This window comes from Hoplias malabaricus, chromosome 4 (assembly GCF_029633855.1).
Source record: "Hoplias malabaricus isolate fHopMal1 chromosome 4, fHopMal1.hap1, whole genome shotgun sequence".
NCBI lineage: Eukaryota > Metazoa > Chordata > Actinopteri > Characiformes > Erythrinidae > Hoplias > Hoplias malabaricus.
The window spans coordinates 19,210,251-19,231,769 of record NC_089803.1 but is presented as its reverse complement, the minus strand read 5'-3'; the positions used below and the strand labels follow the sequence as shown (position 1 = coordinate 19,231,769).

The 21,519-nt window shown below is 41.9% G+C and overlaps 1 protein-coding gene across 4 annotated transcripts in view; it reads left to right on the top strand.

The window, feature by feature from the left end:
• stox2b (storkhead box 2b) overlaps window positions 1-21,519 on the top strand; it is an 86,033-nt gene that overhangs the window by 32,708 nt on the left and 31,806 nt on the right. Inside the window, exon 1 of one of the 4 annotated variants that reach the window (XM_066668503.1) lies at window positions 2,852-3,095. The exons of the other annotated variants lie outside the window; for them this stretch is intronic. Within the exon in view, the coding sequence (XP_066524600.1) occupies window positions 2,930-3,095 (166 nt within the window). The 5' untranslated portion in view covers window positions 2,852-2,929. Of the gene's footprint in view, window positions 1-2,851; window positions 3,096-21,519 lie in introns of those variants that run through there. 4 annotated transcript variants of the gene reach the window in all.

Below are 21,519 nucleotides of genomic sequence, written 5' to 3'. Positions count from 1 at the left end.
AGCTACCATCCGCCTCCCATGCACCTTGTCTTCCATAAACACACGGGCCTTGTGGAAAGTGATAAGCCACATCAACCAAGAGCTCTGCAAAGTTCAGACTCCTGCACAGTAGTGCCAAGAGAGCTTAAGGTGAGTGACGTTGACCTACTGCAGGTTTTTCCCTCTCCGTGACTGCGCACTCTTCCATTACAAGGCATTGAAACACAACCCCAGAATCTGCTTAGCATCACAAACCAACCTCCCGCTTTCCTCAGCACATGACAAAACCTCGAGCAAGTCGAAAAATAAAGAACGGCTAGTTGTGCTTTCCGTTCTTGACATCGTCACCTGCCGTCTTTAAGGAACGGCCTCTCTCTGTAGACAACTGCGGTGTTAATTGCAGAGGAAGTTGATTTTTAAAGTGTCACTTTGAGTTTTTCTGGACTTGTTCTGGACTAATCCAGTGCTCGCCTGTGGACGTTGGCCTCCCGAGTAGGGGTTCTCGGAGAGTGGAGAGTTTGGGGTTTGAATTGGGGTTGATAGAAAATGGAGGAGGGGGCGGGGGGTTGCTTTATTATACACAGATGACCTTTGACTCTTGGCTTATTGGAAAAACATTAGTTCCATGCTGCTCACTCAAATGGCCAAAGTGAGGGAGTACTCCCAATGATTAATGAGCAGCTGCAGGAAAGAAGGAGAAGGGGCGTTTTCATATCCAGTAGGGTTACCTAAAAACCACAAAGCCCACAAATATCAGGATAATGTTCGGATCCAACCGCACATGGAGTTTTAAAATAAAAACACTCTTATGAAATGTGAATTTGGCATAAGGGCCATTTTCAAACGACCCCCCACACACTCTCCTGTGTGAACCCTTTACTACTAAACTACTTTAGGAGTAATAAGACTTGATTGTTTTTTTTTTTTTTAAGAAATCTCAAGTGACTGAGCTGGTTAAGTGAAGGTTAAGAGAAAGTAAATAGATGGTTGTAGGCTATGTAGATATTTTCTTTCTGCCACTGTACTCTACTATCTTAGTGTATTCCCAGTGTAGCTCTGAGTAAATAATTCAGCATGTGTTTGAGTGTGTGGCTGGAGTAGTGGCTCCCCTTCCCCCTCTCTCCCTCTCGTTCTCTCCCTCGCTCTCTCTGGCTTGCTCTAAGCCGATAGGCTGCTGTCAGAGAGTGATTGGCTGTGAGGACTCGAGCAGCTGCAAGAACACACTCCAGTCAAGAGAGGCACGGAAGGTGGGAGGGAGGGAGAGAGGAAAAAGAGAAAGAGCAAGCTCCATACAGCAGTATTTCGCCCGCTCCCCGTGGCCCGTATCCTCGTCCTGTGGACGGGTCTCTTTAATTGCATTCCAGGGGAACTTTCTGTGCAGCAGCTGCCTCTTGGACCAAGAAAGGGGACCGGAGGGAATCGCGGACTAGAGGACGACCCCATGCGGAGGAAATGGCAGCAAGTAGGGAGTCTAGAGGACGGAACAAAAGAGCAGGAGAAGAAGGGAATTAGGCAGCGGAGAAAGTGTGTCTGTCCTGGTTTTGAAAGATCCGCCAAGGGATTTCAGTCCCGTTCTCTTGCTGTCTGTTCTCTGTGTGAACGGAGTGCGGCCAGCAGCTGTACACTTGCAGACCACTCGTGTGTAAATAAGGCGCTGAGCTGCTATAGGCTGGGCACTGAGCCAGCAAGGAGAAGGACCCTGGAGCTGCAGAAGCTTTACCTGACTGGATCGACGAGTCTGACACCAGAGAACGTCCCTTCAAGCATCTCCGGGTTCCACATGCTCTTAGGTTAAAAACAGTGAGTGTGAGAGGATAGTGAGGGGAGAGTGTGCATGCTCGTGTGCTGTTTAGCAGGAAAGAGTGTGCACCATGTGTTGGACCCGACGACACAGCCTGGAGAAAGAGAAGACGTCTGCCCGTTCTGTTTGCACTGCTGTGGAGCTTTCATCCAGCTGAGGATAGAGTCCTGTCCAGCTGAGCGCACTCAGAAACACATTTACACGTGTGGAGCTGTGTTTATCTTCCTGTCACTGGTGCTTGGGATCACTTTGGGGATGTGCCAAGTCTTGCCTGCGAGAATGTAATGCATGTCTGAGGCAAGAGTCTTGGTACACTGTGTCTCAGAAGGGATTTTGATTGGTGCCAGTTCGAGTGGGATACATCGCTATCTCGTTTTTTTTTTTAGAGGATGCTCATATCTGTAGCACATTTTAGTGATTGGTAAAAATATTCTTTGGTGCATTCCAACCATGGATGTTTTGTGATGTTGTTTGTGCATGGCTCAAGAGACCTCCATCTTGAACTGACCATATAACAACTGCCGTGGACCTTGTCAGTAGCACCTCTGCTTTCTCTAAAGTCTAATTTGTTTTTTTTGGGGGGTCTTTTGTGTTGGCTTCTCCGTGCTAGTGGAGCGTAGCACTGCTGAATTGAGCTATTGTTTGAAAGCTGGGTTCTCTCACGCCACAAAAACCCCCCTCCCACACGCCTAGCACCCCCCAAAACCAAAGCGGGGACCTCCCCTTTCCAGCCTCCCCAGTTCCTTCATCCATGCTCGCTGATACTCCCACACTCCTCCCGTCCACATGCTGGAGAGGCCAATGTGTGTGTGGAATTGCGGGCCTCTCCGTGCACATAAGACTGGAAACCCGAAGCCTGGACTCCTGATCTCCACGCGTTGCTTATCTGGACACATCTCTGAGAGACTGATCCAAGCAACTGTGGGCAAGTGCATTGTTCTTTATGGATACTGAGGCAGTCTAGAATCTGCTACACAACTGATCGCTTGTTTGATTAACCCTGCATGCGGGAGCCAGCAGGAAAATAAAGAGGAGCTAAAGAGATAAAATGGTGCTCCTGTTTGGGTTGGCCATGTGGGCGGTGTGAGTGTGCACTGTTTGATAGGCAGGTGCTGGGGTGGTGCGTGACCACTCTGGCCTGACTCAGCCATGAAGAAAACGCGCAGCACCACCCTACGCCGGGCCTGGCCCAGCTCAGACTTCTCGGACCGGGCCTCAGAGCGCACTCGCTCTCGCAGTGAGAAGGACTACCGGCTTCATAAACACTATCCCAAACACTTCATCTCCCACTCTCCGCGGATATACATGCCAACAGGTACGTGTGCTTCTGTGGACTGTAGTTTTTGAGTGAAATCGTGAAATTTCTCTTGCAAATGCAAACGACCAATGAGGTACATTGCCAGGTGTATAGTTTCTGACTGTACCCCATCTTTTGGTTCATAGTTTATTTGTCTCCTTCTACCCCATTCACCAATAGATTGTCAGGAGCAAATGTTATTTGAGTATCTGTTGCTCTGCCCTCAGGTTCTCTTTAAAAACTCCAGGAGCACACTGCTGTTTCTGATCCACTTGTACCAGCAAAACACACACTAACACACCCCCACAATGTCAGTGTCAAATAATTGAAGAACAGGGTGAAAGGGGGTAATAAATGTATGCAGAGCAACAGATGAACTCCAGTCTGTAAATGTAGAGCTACAAAGTGCTCCGCTATGATCGATGGAGCTGAGAGACCGGACAGAGAGTGTAGAAACAGTAGAGGCGGTCATAATGTTATGGCTGGTATGTGTATATCTATAATAAATGCAGTAAACACACAAATGTTTATATTTAATGATTCCAGGCTACATCACGGGTGAGTCATTATATTACGCATAGGATAATGTGTGTGTGGTGGCTTTTGGCCCTTATCGTTGTCATTCCTGCATCAGCACCGCACTCTGGGAGTGTGCTTCAGTTTATTTCATGTTGTTTATATGTGTGTGTGGCTTAGTCACTCACTGCATTGCTTTCCTATATTTGGTTCTGCCATCAGAGTAATTAGTTGGTGTAAAGTAGAGGCATTCTGCTAAAGCCTGGAGGTGCTTTGATGGCCACATCACAGATAGGGGTCACCTATTTTTAGGTCCGTCCAACTCTCAGTCGCAGCATCTGGTGGTGAGATATGGCAGGAGGCTGGAGGCTGTTAAAATTCAGAAATGCCGCACCATAAGAGAGAAACAAAATATGAAAACTTGTCTATGCAAATCGCCCTATGACATTTGCACAGCTAGAGTAGAATTGTATTTGCACATCACAGTCCGCATGTTCTAAACCAGGTTAGGATCTGTCTCCACTGGATATGTATTAAAGGAACACTGTGTAATAGTTTTACCTTGAATTTGCAACTTTGAAATAAATTCAGTGATCAGTAATAGGGAGACCAGAACCACTGTCGTTACTACTCCTGGCCCAGCACTGTAGAAACTGCATTGTGTAGCTTCTGGAGGAGGGTAGAAACGCCCCTCCCCTCCCCATTGAACCTGGTGTTCCTTTTATAAATAAAATATCTTACAGACTCTAATGTGGAATGGATTACATTTTATCATCTGCACTTTTGACACATATTCTCATTGAAATGAATAGTTGTGCTTTTGTTATTGCGAGAAACAGCAACTTTTATGTGTTCAAACTGAGCCAAAGCAAAATTATTTTCTGTGTCTATGAGGTCTGATGCAGTCCACAAACCAAAGTAAGACGAAACCTCACACAATGCTAGAGATAGTGGTTCAATGCAGGCCCTCAGTACAGGGCAACATCAGCTGAGAAAGCTGGACTGGCGGGAAAAACAGACCTGATCCAGTTCCGTAACAAATCTATCCTGTAATATATTCACACTGTGTGATGTGATGTTGTTAGCGGTGTATATCGTCCAGTGGGGTAGTGAAGTCTGAGCCTGTTTGACTCTATTTTAAGAAAAATATCAGATCGGTAGCAGCAGATATTCAAGGCTTTAAAATCATTATCAGGAAAGACAAAATGGTATCGTGCCATCTCTACTCTCGATGTCCATTTTCCCAAATCTTTTTAGGCAGAGGATGTAATGAGGAATTCTGCTGGTCCGGGAACAAAGCAATTCAATTGTACATGTATCTGGGCTTTGTCTGTGGGGAGGGTTACATTGAGTCTAGCAGCTATTGGAGGCAGGTATTAAAATTCAAAATCCAGTTGGTCCTCTAGTGGAGAATAGGTCACAGCCTTCTTGAGAACACTCCTCCTAGTCAAACTGAAGCAGGTGGCTTGAAATCATCTTTTCCTTGTTCTCGAAAACTTTGTAAATGAATGTTCACTACAGCCTTGCAGTCATCCAGCAGTGTCCTGAAACAACAGTAGGTAAAACTTGGACGTATTGCTCCTGGGGCTCTCCCAAGAGTAATTCATTTTTACAGCACTGTACTGAAAGTGTGTGGTTTTCCACCCTCCTTTCAAAAGTTACATAGTGCAGTTTCTGCAGTGCTGAGCTGAGAATAGCAGAGGCAGCAGCTCAATTCTCCTTATTACAGGTCAGTGGATCATCACAATGACTTTGAACCTGTAATATTAACGTAAAAATATTACATATTGTTCCTTTAAGATTTGACATGGAAGCAGTCAAATCTTTTCTGAGAAAGAAATCCAGACTTTACGTTTTGTCAGGTTTTAACCATGAAACAAGAGGAAAAAGTTAAAAGTGCAGACTTAAATCTGTGAACACAGACTGTAAATCAGATGTAAATGTTAGATACCAAGTAATTAGATATGTTATTACTTAATTACACCTAAATCACATGGTGAAATTAAAGTAATTACTCTTGATGTCAGAGGGTTCAGCTGAAACTTAGAGCCAGAGTTTCCACTCTATAGCGGACCACACGTTGGGGCCGGAAATTTGCCTGTTTTTTCTGACTTGTCGTCCATGGCCAATGTCTGTAGCTCATTATTTCACGAGTGTGGGGGTACAAGTCCAGCTCAAATATATGCAGGTCTGCATGAGAACGGCTACAGTCAGTTTACTTAAGCAGAGAAAAGGAGTACTGGAGTGTTTTCAGCTTCAGGGAGCACATAGAAAATGGGTGAATGGAAGCACAGTCGGAGCTGCCAAGTCCGGCATTGGTTCGTGGGCACTTAGGTTTCCTGGCAACACTAAGGGTCAGAGGTTAAATGGTGTGGTCATTATGGAGAATGAGTTGGATTTGGAGGATAAAGGCCTTACATGAGAGTTAATGACTGGACTGGGCATGTTCTGGTTGAATTGTTATTGGAAGTTGCAGTCAGGTAAAGGCAGTCTATGCTGATTTATAGATCCTATGAAGTGGGACTTTACAGTGCTGTATTCTTACTTACAAATAGTGTCTCTTCAGTGGTTATCGTTGTTAATTAGCACGAGTCTGGCTTGAGGCCACTGTAATAATAAAATGACCACCCATGTATATTTTGGTTTTTAGAGTTTTAATCCATTGAAAAAAGATACTTTAATATGAATATCGGTGCTGTCAAAGGAAAAACATGTATCTCTTAAATAGTAACTTTATAGCACAGAAAAAACCTTTATAAATTTCAATGGAAGCTGATATAAAACAGATTTTATTCCGAGTAAAAACAGAGATACATAGTAGTAAAGTTCATATTCTTCTGTCAACTATGTGTTTGTTTGGCAACCAATTCCACAGAAGATTCCCTTTAAATGAGAATAGCGTAATTGTCGGAATCTTCCCATTCTTCAAAAGCTATTCAAACCAAACAATGCAAATATTAACGTCCTTCTACCAGACACAAATACGGTGTAGTATTCAATCCCTCTGGACTAACTCACATGGTTGTTTTGAGCATGCTTCTGTGGTTTGTTGCTGGTCGAGTGGGCTTGCGGATTGTGACTTTTGCTCTGCTCCCTGCTGGGGGTTCATGGCTTTGACAGTATTAAGCAGTGGCCAAACAATCAGCAGCATTGTTTAGAGATAAACAGTGCCCTTTCTGGAGCAGCACTGGGGCAGAGGCTAGGCTAAGCTCTGTCCATGGCTTTGTCTGATCGGTGTGATAATTCTGTTGTTCACTGCACTATATTGCCACTTGCTCATCCAGCATTTCTTCTGCAGTGAAGGGGTTTAACGGAGAACCTGTCCCCCTTTGTTGTCGTAGCAGCTTCTTCTCTTCTGGGCAGGAATTATAACATTTGCTAACACATTGTTGTTAGAATTTGAAGGCATTCAGCCATGATTGCATCAGTAGGGGCAGATACTAATGTTTTAATGTTGGATCATGATTGTATTGGATAGTGCTCTCTCTCTCTCCAGAGAACACAGACACACTACTCCACAGTTGCATTCTGGGAGTGTTTATACTCTTCTAACTGATGTTTGGCATTGAGCACGGTGACCTTAAACTCAGAGCTGCTCTAGAGACTTATATTTATTTTCATGCTTTTCTATAAAGATTATTCAAGCTGCGTGTGTACCAAAGATCTAACAACATTGTCTTTAATTTCACTCCCACTCAACGCAGTGTTTAGATGTTTGCTAGGGGCCCTGAACCAGGTGTGTACGACTGCAGTTTGAACTAAATCCACAACTGATCAGAAACAGAGACATTTCTGGGACACATCCACATAGCTACGCTAACCATGGAGTCAAAAGTGATTGGTGGAGTGAGTTCATGTTGACTGCAGAAGGGACATTTCTATTAATTGTAAGTGGTTTACTGGAGTCCTGCTCGTAATCACTCTACCTTCATAATGTATCTGTAAATTGATTAGCGTCTTTTTGTTACCTCCTGAGCATGTAACTCTGGTACATGTATTCTGTTGCTTCAGATGACAGGTGCTGAAAATTTGTCCTCAAGTAACAGCACTTTTTTTATAGTACTAGTAAAAGTACTAATGGAGAAGATGACTCAGGTAAGAATAAGATAATTATTGATTCATTTACTAAAAATTCATAAAGATTTTCTGTTACTTGCTTCAAATGAAAACAAAAATTGACTTATTGTCAGGAACGCAGGGGGGACGGAGGCAGACGCAAACGCTAAAACACAAAGGACTTTTATTTACAGAATATAACAGAACTAAGACAGACTAAGATTACACAACAAAAGTGGACTAAACGAAGAACAGGAGAGACGGACAGACTAGACTGAGAAACATGACCTGGGAAACAAACAGAAGGAAACAACAACTGGAAACGAAACGAATGATAGTAGAGACAGACAGACAGACTAGACCAAGAAACACGATGACTGAGAAACGAATGACCAACAACCAGGAAGTAAGACATGGGGACTTAAATACATAACATAGACAATGGACACCTGGAACAGATAATGAAGGGGCAGGATACAAATAACACTGACGAGGAGGAGGAACAAAGGTGGGACATGGGCGGAGACATGGACAATAACAAACAGAGCCATGTGCCAAGAGAGCACATGGCGGGGAAAACAGACACGACAGGACAAGGGCGTGACACTTATTTCTCACTTTTTTAAATACCTGTCCATTTTGTTTCTGAAATGCCAATAGACAGACCTTAAACTACACAGACTCCTATTTAAACAAGAATTATGCTTTTCATTATCATTTCAGTCCTCGACCTCCAGCACTGCTGACACATTTGCTTATGCTAATGCTGGTACTAATACTGGCCGGAAAGGTAGCCAGTGGAGTTTTTGATGGCACTGATGTTGGTTTGATTGGGTTTCATTTCAGAACTATATTTCTTATAATGTTTCAATGTTTTTTTCTTATTGGTGTTTAAGTTGAAACCAGCCCATTTTTCTCAATAGGGAAGTAATAGTACTATTACTGCACTTTAAATACACTCAAGTAAAACAACTAAGATTAAAATCTACTTTTAATCTACTTAAAAAATTACTGTTACAGGAAAAATCCACTAAACGAAAGTAAGTGATTCCATTTATTTCAGTGAGCATGTACAGGATGAGTTCCACCTTAACATAAGTGTATGAGCAAGTGTAATTGCGGCACACGGGTATTGGTTGCAGTAATCTGCCGTTACCTAACACTAATCTTCTGCAGTTATCTAACCTTACCTCTGTTCCTAACCTACTAATTCCAGTTTCATCAAATAAAAAGGCAGCTGCCACTGTATCCCTTCGAATTAAACTCTGTTGAACAGTAGCTCTCTAGTAAGCAGGGTCAGGGTTGTAATTAAACTGTACTAGGCTGTATATCTCAGGCAGGCAGGAAGAGGTTTGAAATTAAATGTGTGCCAGACGGTAAGTCACGTTGAGGCAGGTTGCCCAGGTTTTGTCTTAGCCAGCCAGTATTCAAAGCGACAGTGGCTTAAAATTTTCTTCATGCTAGGACACTTCTGGGAACGCAGGCTTCAGTTCATCGGGCAGCTGTAGGGTCCAGACTCTCTGTATTAGTGTGAAGTATATTGGGGGTTCCAGCCAGGTTGATAACTTGCAGCTGCAGCCTGATGAAGTGGAGCTTTAGATTTTCTACATAATTGTTTTGACTGGCTTCTTTTGGCTCTGTTCCTCCAGAGCGTTGGGGTGTACCTTTCAACATCTGAAGTCCCTCATCTCCACTGGGCTATTCTAGCAGACAAAGAGCATTCCACTGCGGATGTATAACAGTTACAGTGGGGTTTTCATTCTCTGGTCATCAAGTTTTTGGGCTGTGGTTATCTCACCTGGCTATCGCACAGCAGATAATTATACAGACAGGGGCTTTTTGGAGAGGGGCCCAGCTCCATTAGGAAAATTGTGTTTAAGTGTGTGTGTGTGTGTGTGTGTGTGTGACTGAGGGAGAGAAAGTGAATGTGTAGGTTTAGAATGCATCATTAATTTGCAGCAGTAAGCAGCACATCTGTGGTGGTGCAGGAGAGAGTTTGTGATGAAAGCCAGAGAAAGTTAAAAATAACATTCTACACGTCAAGTGTTCACTGGAATCACGCTCGCACACAGATATGCACAAAGCTTAGTCTCACACATTTGATACACATTATGTCCAAACATTTGTAGGCACCTACTACTTTTAGGTGCACCCATTGTGGCCACAGGCATTGAATTGTGCACAAAAAGCTTGTATAATCCCCATAGAAAGTATAAACCAAATGGGCTGTTTTGGAGCAGTTGTCCATGAGATTGAGGTCACCATAGCCAATGCCAAGCGTCAGCACTGAGCTCTCTAGCAGTGGATCCATGTTTCCTGGAGTTATGGAACACCATCCAGTAAGTCTGGGATGAGATGGAGTGGAGTTTGTATTGTGGAGTTTGCTACCAAGTCCCCACAGCAATATCCCTTCTGTGAAAGGTAGAGGTTGTTACTGAAGCAAACTGAGACAAGCTGCATTCAGAAGAAATGTAGGAAGAGCATGTGTCCACTAAATTTTCACCATAAAATGTACCATGAATAATAATTTATTGTTAATTTGTTTTGTAATGTATATCTGGGAATAGTCTTCGTACCTAGATTACTTTGACCCTGAGCGGGATGAAGCTGTTGCAGAAGAATGAATGAATGAATAAATAAATGATAGATAGCTGGGAATCTTTTATATGATAAAATATTTTAGTCTTTTTAATTTACTTTAGGGTGGCATGGTGGCACAGCAGGTAGGTGTCGCAGTCACACAGCTCCAGGGGCTAGGAGGTTGTCGGTTCGATTCCCGCTCCGGGTGACTGTCTGTGAGGAGTGTGGTGTGTTCTCCCTGTGTCCGCGTGGGTTTCCTCCGGGTGCTCCGGTTTCCTCCCACAGTCCAAAAACACACGTTGGTAGGTGGATTGGCGACTCAAAAGTGTCCGTAGGTGTGAGTGTGTGTGTGTGTGTCTGTGTTGCCCTGTGAAGGACTGGCGCCCCCTCCAGGGTGTGTTCCCGCCTTGTGCCCAATGATTCCATGTAGGCTCTGGACCCACCGCGACCCTGAACTGGATAAGGGTTACAGATAATGAATGAATGAATGAATAATTCATTCATTATACTTTATGTTTTCCACATTATTTTTAAGCCTTGACTTGACAAATTAAGTGAACTGACAAAAACATGTAACATGTAGGTGGCATGGTGGCTTGGTTGTTAGCACGTTCACTTCCCAGTGCTGGTCCCATCTGGGTGGAGTTTCCATGTTCTTCCCGTGTCTGCGTGGTCCAAAAAACATGGAGGTTAAGTGAATTGGCTTCTCTAATAACTATCCTGATGTGAGTGAATGAGTGTGTATGTGAATGAAAGTCTGTAGATGTGGATTGGAACTCTATCCTGGGTGAATCTCTAGTGCCCGATGCTGTACTTCAGGTGGACAGTCATCCCTGGTTGAGAGTAATGCTAACCGTTCACTAGACGACTTTGAAAAGACTCTCACATTTTCTCACAGAATTCTTGCAGTGTCACTAATAACAAGACTGCAACTAGATTCCTTAGTGTCAGAAAATCTACCCCTGGTACATATTCCGTACTTTTAGATAGGGAACATAATTATACCATATTCTATATTAAGTGTAGGTTTTTAAAGTTTGTTGATTTAAACATCCTATTTCATCTATAGGTCTTACAATTTATTATTATATTTTGCACCTTCTATAACAAAGGCTTACAGATTATCAGACCTCTTTCTGTAGAAGAGGATTTTTAGGGAACACAACTGGACTTGGACTAGCAGCTTTAAATGTACATTTACACTGTTTGTAACTTTAATGACAATAATGTACACTTACACTACCTTTTTTCTATCATGGTTTGGATCTCTGCGCCGAGTAACGGGCTGAACCACTTCACCCACTAGACCACCACCACATATTAGTGACTGCTGCTTCACTATTAGTTTTATTAGTGCCTGACACTTCCACATTCTCACTGCCGTCAACTCGCCAAACGGCTGATTGGTCTGGAGCCCCCTGGACCTAGAAAGTTAGAGGTGTAGAATGTGACGTGCCTCAGACGCGATAAGCCTCCCACAAACATAATTAACTTAAAATATAAGTGTTCTTCGTACAGTAAATGCAGCAGCTTGCAGTGTTTATTGATTATTTACAATGTCCACGTCACAATTTCATGAGCAAAGACTAAAGACTTGTGATCAGTTGATTTTATTGGAGCGTCAAGACAAGAAAATTTAAGTTAAAGACTAAGTTAAGTTAAAACAGGTCTCCTGACCCCCTCACACCAAACGATCGAGATGTTGGGAGAACTCCAGCAAGACTCATCTGATTTTACTTCGACTTGTCTGTGACAGTGAAACCGTTTGGTGAAAGGCCGGCATAAGCTGTGTGCATTTGGCTGCCGTTTCTTGCTAGTGTGTTTGCTGACCGAGTGTTGAATGGAATGGTGTTCTGAGTGGTGTTGATTGTGAAGTGTTCTTTGGCGTCTAGAGATGCGCTAATGTACATGTAACGATAAATAAATTAAATAGTTCTGCAACTTAATACACCAGTTTTTGGATGTTCATAAAAAATGCATGAGTTCATTTTAATAATGAATTACTGGTTAGGTTTTTTTGTTTTGTTTTGTTTTTTCTAACAAACAACAGTAAATCAGCCATTGAAGACAGACAGGGCCTCACCCATGCATTCTTTGTGGTTTCAGTGATACACAGCAAAACCATTTAATGAATTGGAGAGCAACTCCAGGCATTAGCAGCCTGTCTGGGCCTGATGCCTTTTAGATGTGTGAAGTAAATTTCGTTAGAGCCATGCTAAAGAAAACAGGCTTTATCTAAGCCTACATCTGTGCAAATAATGAAGTATGAATGGGTGCATCAGGTGAACGAATGCTTTCACTGGTGTTCACTTGAGGAGAAAGATACAGTGATACAGAATATTTCGGAGCTCTGGGTTTCACAAATCCATCGGAGCGTCTGAACCTTTTACAACAAGACCTGACACGAGACTGACATGGCACATGTGTAATTCTAACCCCATTACTGTCAGCTCCACTGTTAAACAAGCTTAAGGTTGCGTCTGACTTCAAATGGCAGTCATAACAAAGTTGTGAATGTGTGTTTTTCTGTGTTTAGTCACCACATCGTTTTTCTGCTGGTGACAGGTCATACTCTTTGTGCGGTGGTTTCCAGCAAGGAAACTTTTTTTTAACCCAATCCAGTGGCCTCTCTCTCTCACACGTCTGGGGGACTGCTTGATGATTTTGATGGCTGATAGCTGGTGTAGCATAGTGAGTAAAACAGCTGCCTTCTAATAAGCACACAGTGCTACACCTATAAATGTCCTTGAGCAAGGCTGCTAACAGTTTTTATCAGCGCCTTCAAATTTGTTTTGTAGAAGGATACTTGTAAAGAAGGCTACAATACAACATTGCGATTATAATTTGATGGTTGTCATCCACAAGAACATTAGTCAGATCCAGAAATAAGATGACTACTTTGGGATCACAAACACCACTCCAACTCATCCCAAAGAAGTGCAGGCAATCAACATGAAGAAAGGCCGTGTCAGAGCCAAGTCTGCAATTACCTGCATCTTTCTCTAGTCTGCCCTCTAGTGGAAGCCTCCAGTTTCAAGCACATAGGCGAGTATATGAACAGTTCCATTCTTGACGCAGACAGGTTGTTTACCCGAATGCATGGACAAACAGCAAGTATATCTCTAGCCTATGTTAGATGTCAGATCTGGGAATGACATCACACCCGAGCTACCCACGTTCTAGTTAAACGTCCTTACTACTTGAAAACCTTGGTTATCATTGTTACATTTTTCTCAGTTAGCATTGTTAGCGATACCAGTTGATAACTGATAACTGATCATACGTGACACTGATCATAGACACCAGTAGATAGAAGCACAAATGAACTATATGATGTGGCTGCTTTTACACATTGTTGATGTGGGGGCAGCCATCTTGCATTCTGAACTCAGGGTTGGTGAGGCCACTGGCTGACACTTGTCATTGAGCATGTGACCTTAGGTTTGTGTGTCTGCTCCAATCAGCTCATTTCTGTCTAGATTACACAAACCGTGTGAGGGCAACAGAACCTATATTGACTATGGGTACGCCTAGCTGATGTCACTTAACTATAAACGATGTCTATGAATATCTGGACATATAGTGTATCTTTAAAGGTTTTACAAGAACTTCCTGAGTTGAAGTGGATGTGTTCAAGCAGGAAAGCCTTTCAGTATCCGGGACAAAAATGGGAAATTACTGGCTTAGTGTGCAAAAGAACTGTCCAAGCTGAATGAAGTTCTACAGTTACACTGAAGGTAATTTGGATCTGAATGTGCAAATCTATTGCTATTACGGCTGATGATACTGTATAGTGAGATTGGCATTCACCGCACAAAAATCTGACTCATAACCAAACTCTCACAGAGCAGAACTGGCTGCTGTCCACAGGAGCCCATCCTGGAGTTTTCTGATTGGTTGGCCAGGCCTAAAACCTTGGCTGCTGGTCATTCACAACGTTTCAGTGTCCATCTCCGGTTTGGACTCAGTTAAAGACATTTTGTGGATCTCTCTCTCTCTCTCTCTCTCTCTCTCTCTCTCTCTCTCTCTCTCTCTCTTTCTCTCTCTCTCTCTCTCTCTCTCTCTCTCTCTCTCTCACTTACCCATTTTTCTGTCACACTATCTTTCCCCTCTCTGACTCTCTATCTCTATTTGTTCAGAGTCTGTCTCCGGTTTGGATTCAGCTAAAGACATTTTCTGGATATCTCTCTTTATCACTCTCTGTCTCTCTCATTCTCTCTCTCTCACATTCATTCTCGCTCTTTTCCATTCTTTCTGTCTCAGCTCTCTCCCTCTCCTTTTCACTCTTTTAAATTGCTAGCTAACATAATGTCTCCACAAACCACCATATTTTGGCTTATAACCAATATACCCCCTTTTGTGTCCTCTGGCTGACTGTAAGTCATTTTGAGAATCACCATCATCATTTTATGACCTCCTTACCCCCTCCTCCAACTTCCATCTGCAGAACTGGTCTTTTTTTTGGGGGTCTCAATAAACACAGAAGCCTTTCAAAGACAGTTTCATGGCTGTTTCTTACCAGTGCACTGTCTGGTGTTTTGTGTCTGTGGTGGAGAACACAGACATGTTTTAATCCTCATGTCTTTCTACTTTTAAACTCAATCCAAGCCCCATAAATAACATATCTGAGTCATAAAGAAAAGCATTTTAATGCAGGCAAGATTGTCATCACCTTTTCCGAACAGGGCTGTGCAGCGTCTTTGTGGCTGGCTATTCAAACATTTCATGATGTTCTCACATTGTCTCAGGAAAAGGACAACATTCATTTCATAGTAGGTAATCTCCTGCTTCCAACGCATTCAGGTATAATGTTACTGTAGTCTGTGTAGCCTGAGTAGGCTGTAATGTCTATAATGTCCTAATAAGCTCACATGCTACAGACAAAATCTGTTAGTCCAAAGAACGCAGTCCCGCTACTCCACAGCCCAATGCTGAGGGGCTTTGTACCCCTCTAGCCCATACTTGGACTTGACCTTAAGCCCATGTGTGACTGCTCCATAGCATCTCATTTCATTTTCATTGCACAATTGCTATGAAAATTGCACAATTGAACTGGTGCACACTAAGTTAAATTAATTCAATAACGGGAACATGTCATACTACATTTCCACAAGTTAACACAGCTCTGGGGTCTTAATAAAATGTCTGTGACATGCTTTGATCAAAATAGCACAAGATCAAAGTGTGCAGCACCGTTGTCCACCTGTCTAAACAGCCCTGTTCCTTTAAAATGAGTCTCTGTTTACTCTGGTAACATTCCTTTTCATTGGGTACATGTTCTTCTCTGTATTCTTTTTTTTTTTTTTACCATATTGAATAAGTACTCTTGTTTTTCCATGCTGGTTTGGTTTGTTTTGCTTTGTTTAACATAATCTTTGTGCTCTCGTGTAAAGGGCTGCGTTTGGAGAGGTGGGACAGATCTGAAGTGCCTTCCAGCTACATAAGATGCAGCACAACATCAGAATATCTTGTTTAATCCTCTGCTTTGTGACTTAGGCAGATCACAAAAAAACTGGATTGTTTTCTTTCACAGTGTATGGGCTGGTATGTGCTCCAGGTCCCCAAGTGCTAATTCACTGATCTCTTCATCAAATCTGCTTTAATTATAATTTGGGACGTAAGTTATGGGACTCTGAAAGTTAAATAGGTATGTGTAATGAATCAATACTGTAACCCCTAAGTTTCTCAATATTAATTTATTTAATTTGTGTTAAGCTTTGAACATTTTGGCAGTGGGTGACCAGCCTTCATGCTTGTGCCATGCCTTTGTTCTCGTATTGTATATTTTTGAAAATAGCTTTTCAGTTATGAATTTAGTTCTGAAACAGACTCTAGGGACAATATTACACAACCTCATAACTCACTGACAGCTTCAGTCTTCATACTACAGCAGCCTTAATATGCCCAGGAGAACCATGCCGTACTGTGTAATGCTTCTGCTGCGCTAAGACCCATGATTAACCTCATTAACCTTTGTCAGATTAGATTTGTCAGGTGTGATATGGCAGGGTGAACATTAACCTCGACCAGCAGTATGGTCATCTCAGCAGTGGTAAAATTAATTCGTTCATTTACCCATTCATTCATTTCCTGTAACTGCTTTATTGTTTTCAGGGTCCAGAGATAACCTGGAATCACATACTAAATGTTCTGGTGGTTAGTTAATCTTGTGACTTGTCAGCGACACTGCTCTGTAAAGTCCGTTATAGGTGGTTTTGGATGAGTGGTGTTTCTGCCACATAAACCACTCCAGTTAACAATTGAATTACCATATTCTGTCTTCATTTGATCAACTAACAAAGTACAAATCTGTGACTAAATTGACATTTCAACGATCTCAGTTGCTATCTGTTGATTCTTGGAAGCTCCCAACTGACAACAGACACAGTGTAAATGGAAACTAAACAAACAAGTGTAAAGAAATCACTTTTGCTCATGTTGTTGTAGACTCGCCGCTGAAGGATGGCTCCACTCAAAAGCCAGTGAGCAGCAAGTCAGACTGCACTGTGTGCTGTTAATCGGCTGTCATTAGTAACCTTTGTTAGGGCCACAATGCTCTGTTAGCCCTTTTAGCATGATAGCTGAATTCAGTACCCCACCTTTCCCACTTCTGTACTCAAGCGCATGCGCATAGTCTGTGCCTTCAGGTCTGATGCATGGGCGTGGTCAGTCGCAGATCTCTGTTGGATCAACAAATAGTAGGCTGAAAGTTAAGTCTTCTCAGCATTTACAGTTGTCTATTTATTTGTTTGTTGGTCATAGACAATGTTTGGCTTGCACACACTGGACAATCAGTTTGTGTCACAAACCCTTTACAAGGTCTGGAAAGTTCCCTACACATCTTTATACTTAACTTTTAATAATGATGTCCTCAAGGGTACATTTCTGTACTTTCAGTTGGGGAACGTAATTGTACCATATTCTATATTAATGGTTGATTTAAAAATTGTGTTGGTTTCATATGCCCCAATTCATCTCCAGGACTTCTGTTATGTTCTGTTATTTTACACAGTTCTATAATGAAGGGTTATAAATGTTTACCTCTCCTCCTGGAGAAGAGAATGTAATGTAATGTATCTATGGAATAAAACTAGACCCTAACACCACTGTTTAACAGCACTGTACCTTTGTTTCTGAGAGGGTACACCTTGCTTTTTTATTGAAGTTTATAAACAGAAACTCTGCTGAAAGCTCAGTAAACTCAGACACCGGTGGGAGCAGATTTCCTTTGTTACCATATAAACAAAGCAAACCTTCACAGGAATAAATATTCATGTGTGTGCTGAAACCTAATTTCTGATTGGTAGTTGCTTCCTGCGTCACTGTTCAGTTTTGTAAAGTTGAGCTGAGCTGAACTCTTTTTTGTTGCTCTAATTGTGAGCTTCTTGCTGTTTCTTGGTGCTCACTTCCATAGAAAAGGAATGATTCTGGTCATTTTGTCATCTCTTGTCACTTTAGCTGTGAACACACCATAACAAACACATGAAAATACGCACAAATATTCTACACCTTGTTGTGAAGTGAAAACACTGTGAAGAATAATGCAGGTCATAGGATGGTGTAATCATACAGCAGCTCTATCAGAATTGCTGTAATACGCGCTAACCATCTTCTGTAACTGAGGTTATTGACTCGCTCACATGTCTGACCTTGCAGTTCAACTTGCTTTTGTAGTGGCCTTTCTGTCCTACAATATCCCTGTTGTTACTCCATCTGAAACTTCATTCTCTCTCTTTTATTGAGCTGATCTTAGGACATTCCAGACAATCTTCTTCAGGACTTGATCTATAAACCTTGGACACACTCACATACCGATGCTCTACAAGTGTGATGAAGCACTTTGTTTTGTTTTCTTTAAACCGTTTCTTTTCACCCTAAATCCCCTTAATTTGTTAAATTGATAATGTGGTACTTTTTTTCCTTTTTTCAAGGCCTTCAGTTTTTTGAAGTCCACATGCTGGTTCACAGGATTTTAGACATGCAGTTATACATAAGCATATCCATGTCTCTAAGTAACACTAGAGGAATGGTACACAAATGGAACAAAGTGTCCCAGTGGGTCATAAACTCGTTTCTCTTATTTGAAACAGGCGTATGTTGTCCCTGCTTCTCACACAATGGCAAATTGTGAGGATTATATTACAAAGATGTTTATTTCTGGAATACACGCAGACTTTGTGAAGCCTGACTTTGGCATTAAGTCTAGATAAAAGACAGAATGGAGCTTTATGTAGCCCCAGCACTAGCGTCATGCTTTATGCATTTCCTATGACACACCCAATTCAACTTAATAGAGACTATAATTAGTTAATGAAATGATTTAATTTGGTTAGAGTGAAACAAACACAAAATGCTGCAGAGTGGAGGAGGTTCCAGAACTAGAGCTGGGAATCATGCTGTGAGATATCAAAGGTTTCTATCACCATAATAAATTATTAGACATGTTAGGCTGGTTTTACGTAATATATCTAATAATTTTGCAGACTTTCCCTACAAGTTTGGTTTGTTGTCTTTATTGTCGTGGCTTAGCTATTGAGCTGTGCTTTCAGAGTAAAGGGAAGTAGCCCATATAAACTGCACATATTATTTGGCTTTAATATTAGTGTCATTAACGGGGGATAGCTGCGTGTTTCTTTTATGTTTAGGTAGTTGGTGAAAATAGCAGATGGAAACATTGTCTTTGTTGTTGATGTTCTGTCCTCGGCAGTAAAACATGGGAGTGGTTTTTCATGGTCATACACATTCATTAGGAGCAGGATATGCAAATGGAGGCTTAAAAATAACAGTTCTATGGGATCTGCTACGTGATATGGGGGTTTTTACAAGTAACCACAGGGACATCCTTTTTGAACTGTTGTGTATGGGATAGAGTTTGCTTTTTTTTACTTCAGTTACCGATGAATATAAAGCAGAACCCATCAAAACTCAATCAGAGTGATAAAACATTTCGGAAAAGATTTGAAATCACAATACATTTTCACAGAAATAACAGTGGAAAAAAGAATTGTGACACTGTAACGTTGAAGGCGTTTTTATTTCTGAAGACGTATGACTTGACTCTGTTCTGGCATATAGCTCTGTGGTAGGGTAGGTCCGGTGATGGTGGTAAAACAACACAAAAGAGAACAAATACACACTTCAGCTTCTGGTTTGGTGTCATTGCTTTAAAAATCCTTAACAGGTTTCACAACTAATGCTACACATCGGTATCATGTACGAGTGATGTAGGGAACAGGAGCACTGCTGTGTTGAAGAATTATACAACATATTTTATCATATCTTCACATGTGATTAGTTGGATTCGCTACGTGAAACTATCCATAGATAGGAGTATGTGAGTGACGGGGTGAGTGTGTGTAGTGGCCTGTGATGGGCTGATATCCTGTCCAGTGTGTGTTCCTGCCTTGTACTGAGTGATTCAGGGTACACTCCAGAACCACTGTGACCCTGAACAGAATAAAGAACAATTACAGAAGATGAATGAATGAATGAATATTGGGAGAAAGTCACAAATATTTTAATGAGGGAAACACCATACTACACTATTTCTCCCCCAATATGTCTATTCAGGTTTAATATCCATATATGACTGTAGTTTATACTTAAATGATAAAAAGCACAGCAGGTGGTAAAAGGCTAGTGTTTCGTTGGACGTAAGATGCTGGTCTACTGCAGTGAGTGTGAAGTGAGACATTGATTATAATAGAAGTGTATCTGTTATGTCAGGCGCCGGTAAACCGCTTCAGAAACAGACTGGCCTTTAACATGCGGTCCACGGTGCTCTTTAACTTTCAAAGTGTGCAGCTGTGCACTCTGACATTGCTTTTATTCCGATCATACACACACACACACATATACAACAGACACACACAAATGCCAGCGCATCATCTGCCTTTTACACACCAGCTCCCACGCACACAGCACAGCATTATGGATGAAGCAAGGCATGCTGGGATAGGAATGAACTCGTTAACCCATGCTTTTCCCCTTGGCTCCCTGACGCAACAATACCCACTGTGCAGTAACACACACACACACACACACACACACACACACATTCAAGCTGCGCATCACTCTCATTTCTCTGCTCAGATTAACCCAAAATGCTCTTTCTCCCTCTCTCTCTCTCTCTCTCTCTTAGTTTCTCCCTCTCAATCCCCTCCTCTCTTTCTAATTTTTTTTTTCTCTCTCGTTTTTCCTGTTTCAATGAAAATGGGATCCTCCCCTACTCCGTATGTTGCAATTGTCTAATGAGTTTCATATATGAAACAGATCAAAGGTTTGTGACACCCAACCTTTCTTCTGAAATTAAGGGTATTAGCAGAGAATCTGCCTTCATTTGCTGCAGTATCTGCCTCTACTTCTCTGAGAAGTCTTCACCCTAGAGTTTAGAACATTTGTGAGAGGATTAGAGTGCTTTCAGCTATGGGAAACATAGCCTGGTCAGGTTGTGGGTCACAAATGCCACTGCGTCTCATTTCAAAGGTATTTAGTAGTGATCCACGCTTTTTAATTTTCATTAACAATTGGCATTAGACATGGAGATCTTAGGTAGTGTTTGGACGTAGAGTGTATTTACAGTCAGTCAAATAGAGACGGGATCTGAATGACCGTTAACTGCTGTAGTATGTTGTCAAAGATCCTGTGGCTTTTCTGTTCTTTTACTAAAGTATTGTCTGTGATAAAGGACAGATTAGGCTGTAAAACACTGGAGTTATCCTATAACTGCAAACAGATTCCTCTCTGTACTCAGGAACCTGCTTAGTTTCATTTCAGAGCCATTCCTCTGTAAAGGCCCAGTGCCACTCTGTACAGATGGTTTGTGCTGTATCCCTGTGCTATTTTTATCCTGTAACACTTTGAAGCACATTTGTTAAGCAATGGCTGAAATCGCTTGGGGCCGGCTTTCCGGACATAGATTAAGGTTAGTCTTGGGCTAATTTATACGGTCAGTGGGGATTTTCCATTGAAAAGTGTTGTTAGTTTGGGGCCAGGGTTTATTCAAAAGAATGTATATTTTATGCTTGCGTTTGAACATCTGTGAACTATACACCGCAATGTACACACAGTACGTACATATAAAACATTTTATATAAACAAACAGTTTCTCAAATTTCACCCTAGAACGTGGTACGACAACTGATGTTTGTTGGAATGACGTTAATGTCATGAAAGGCTTGTGGGTGTCATGAAGACTCATGGATAATGACCTTCAGGAAAATGGTACCATACTGTGTTAATTGTAACAAGATAATTGTCATTGTAAAAATGTGATATGTATGCGCTATAT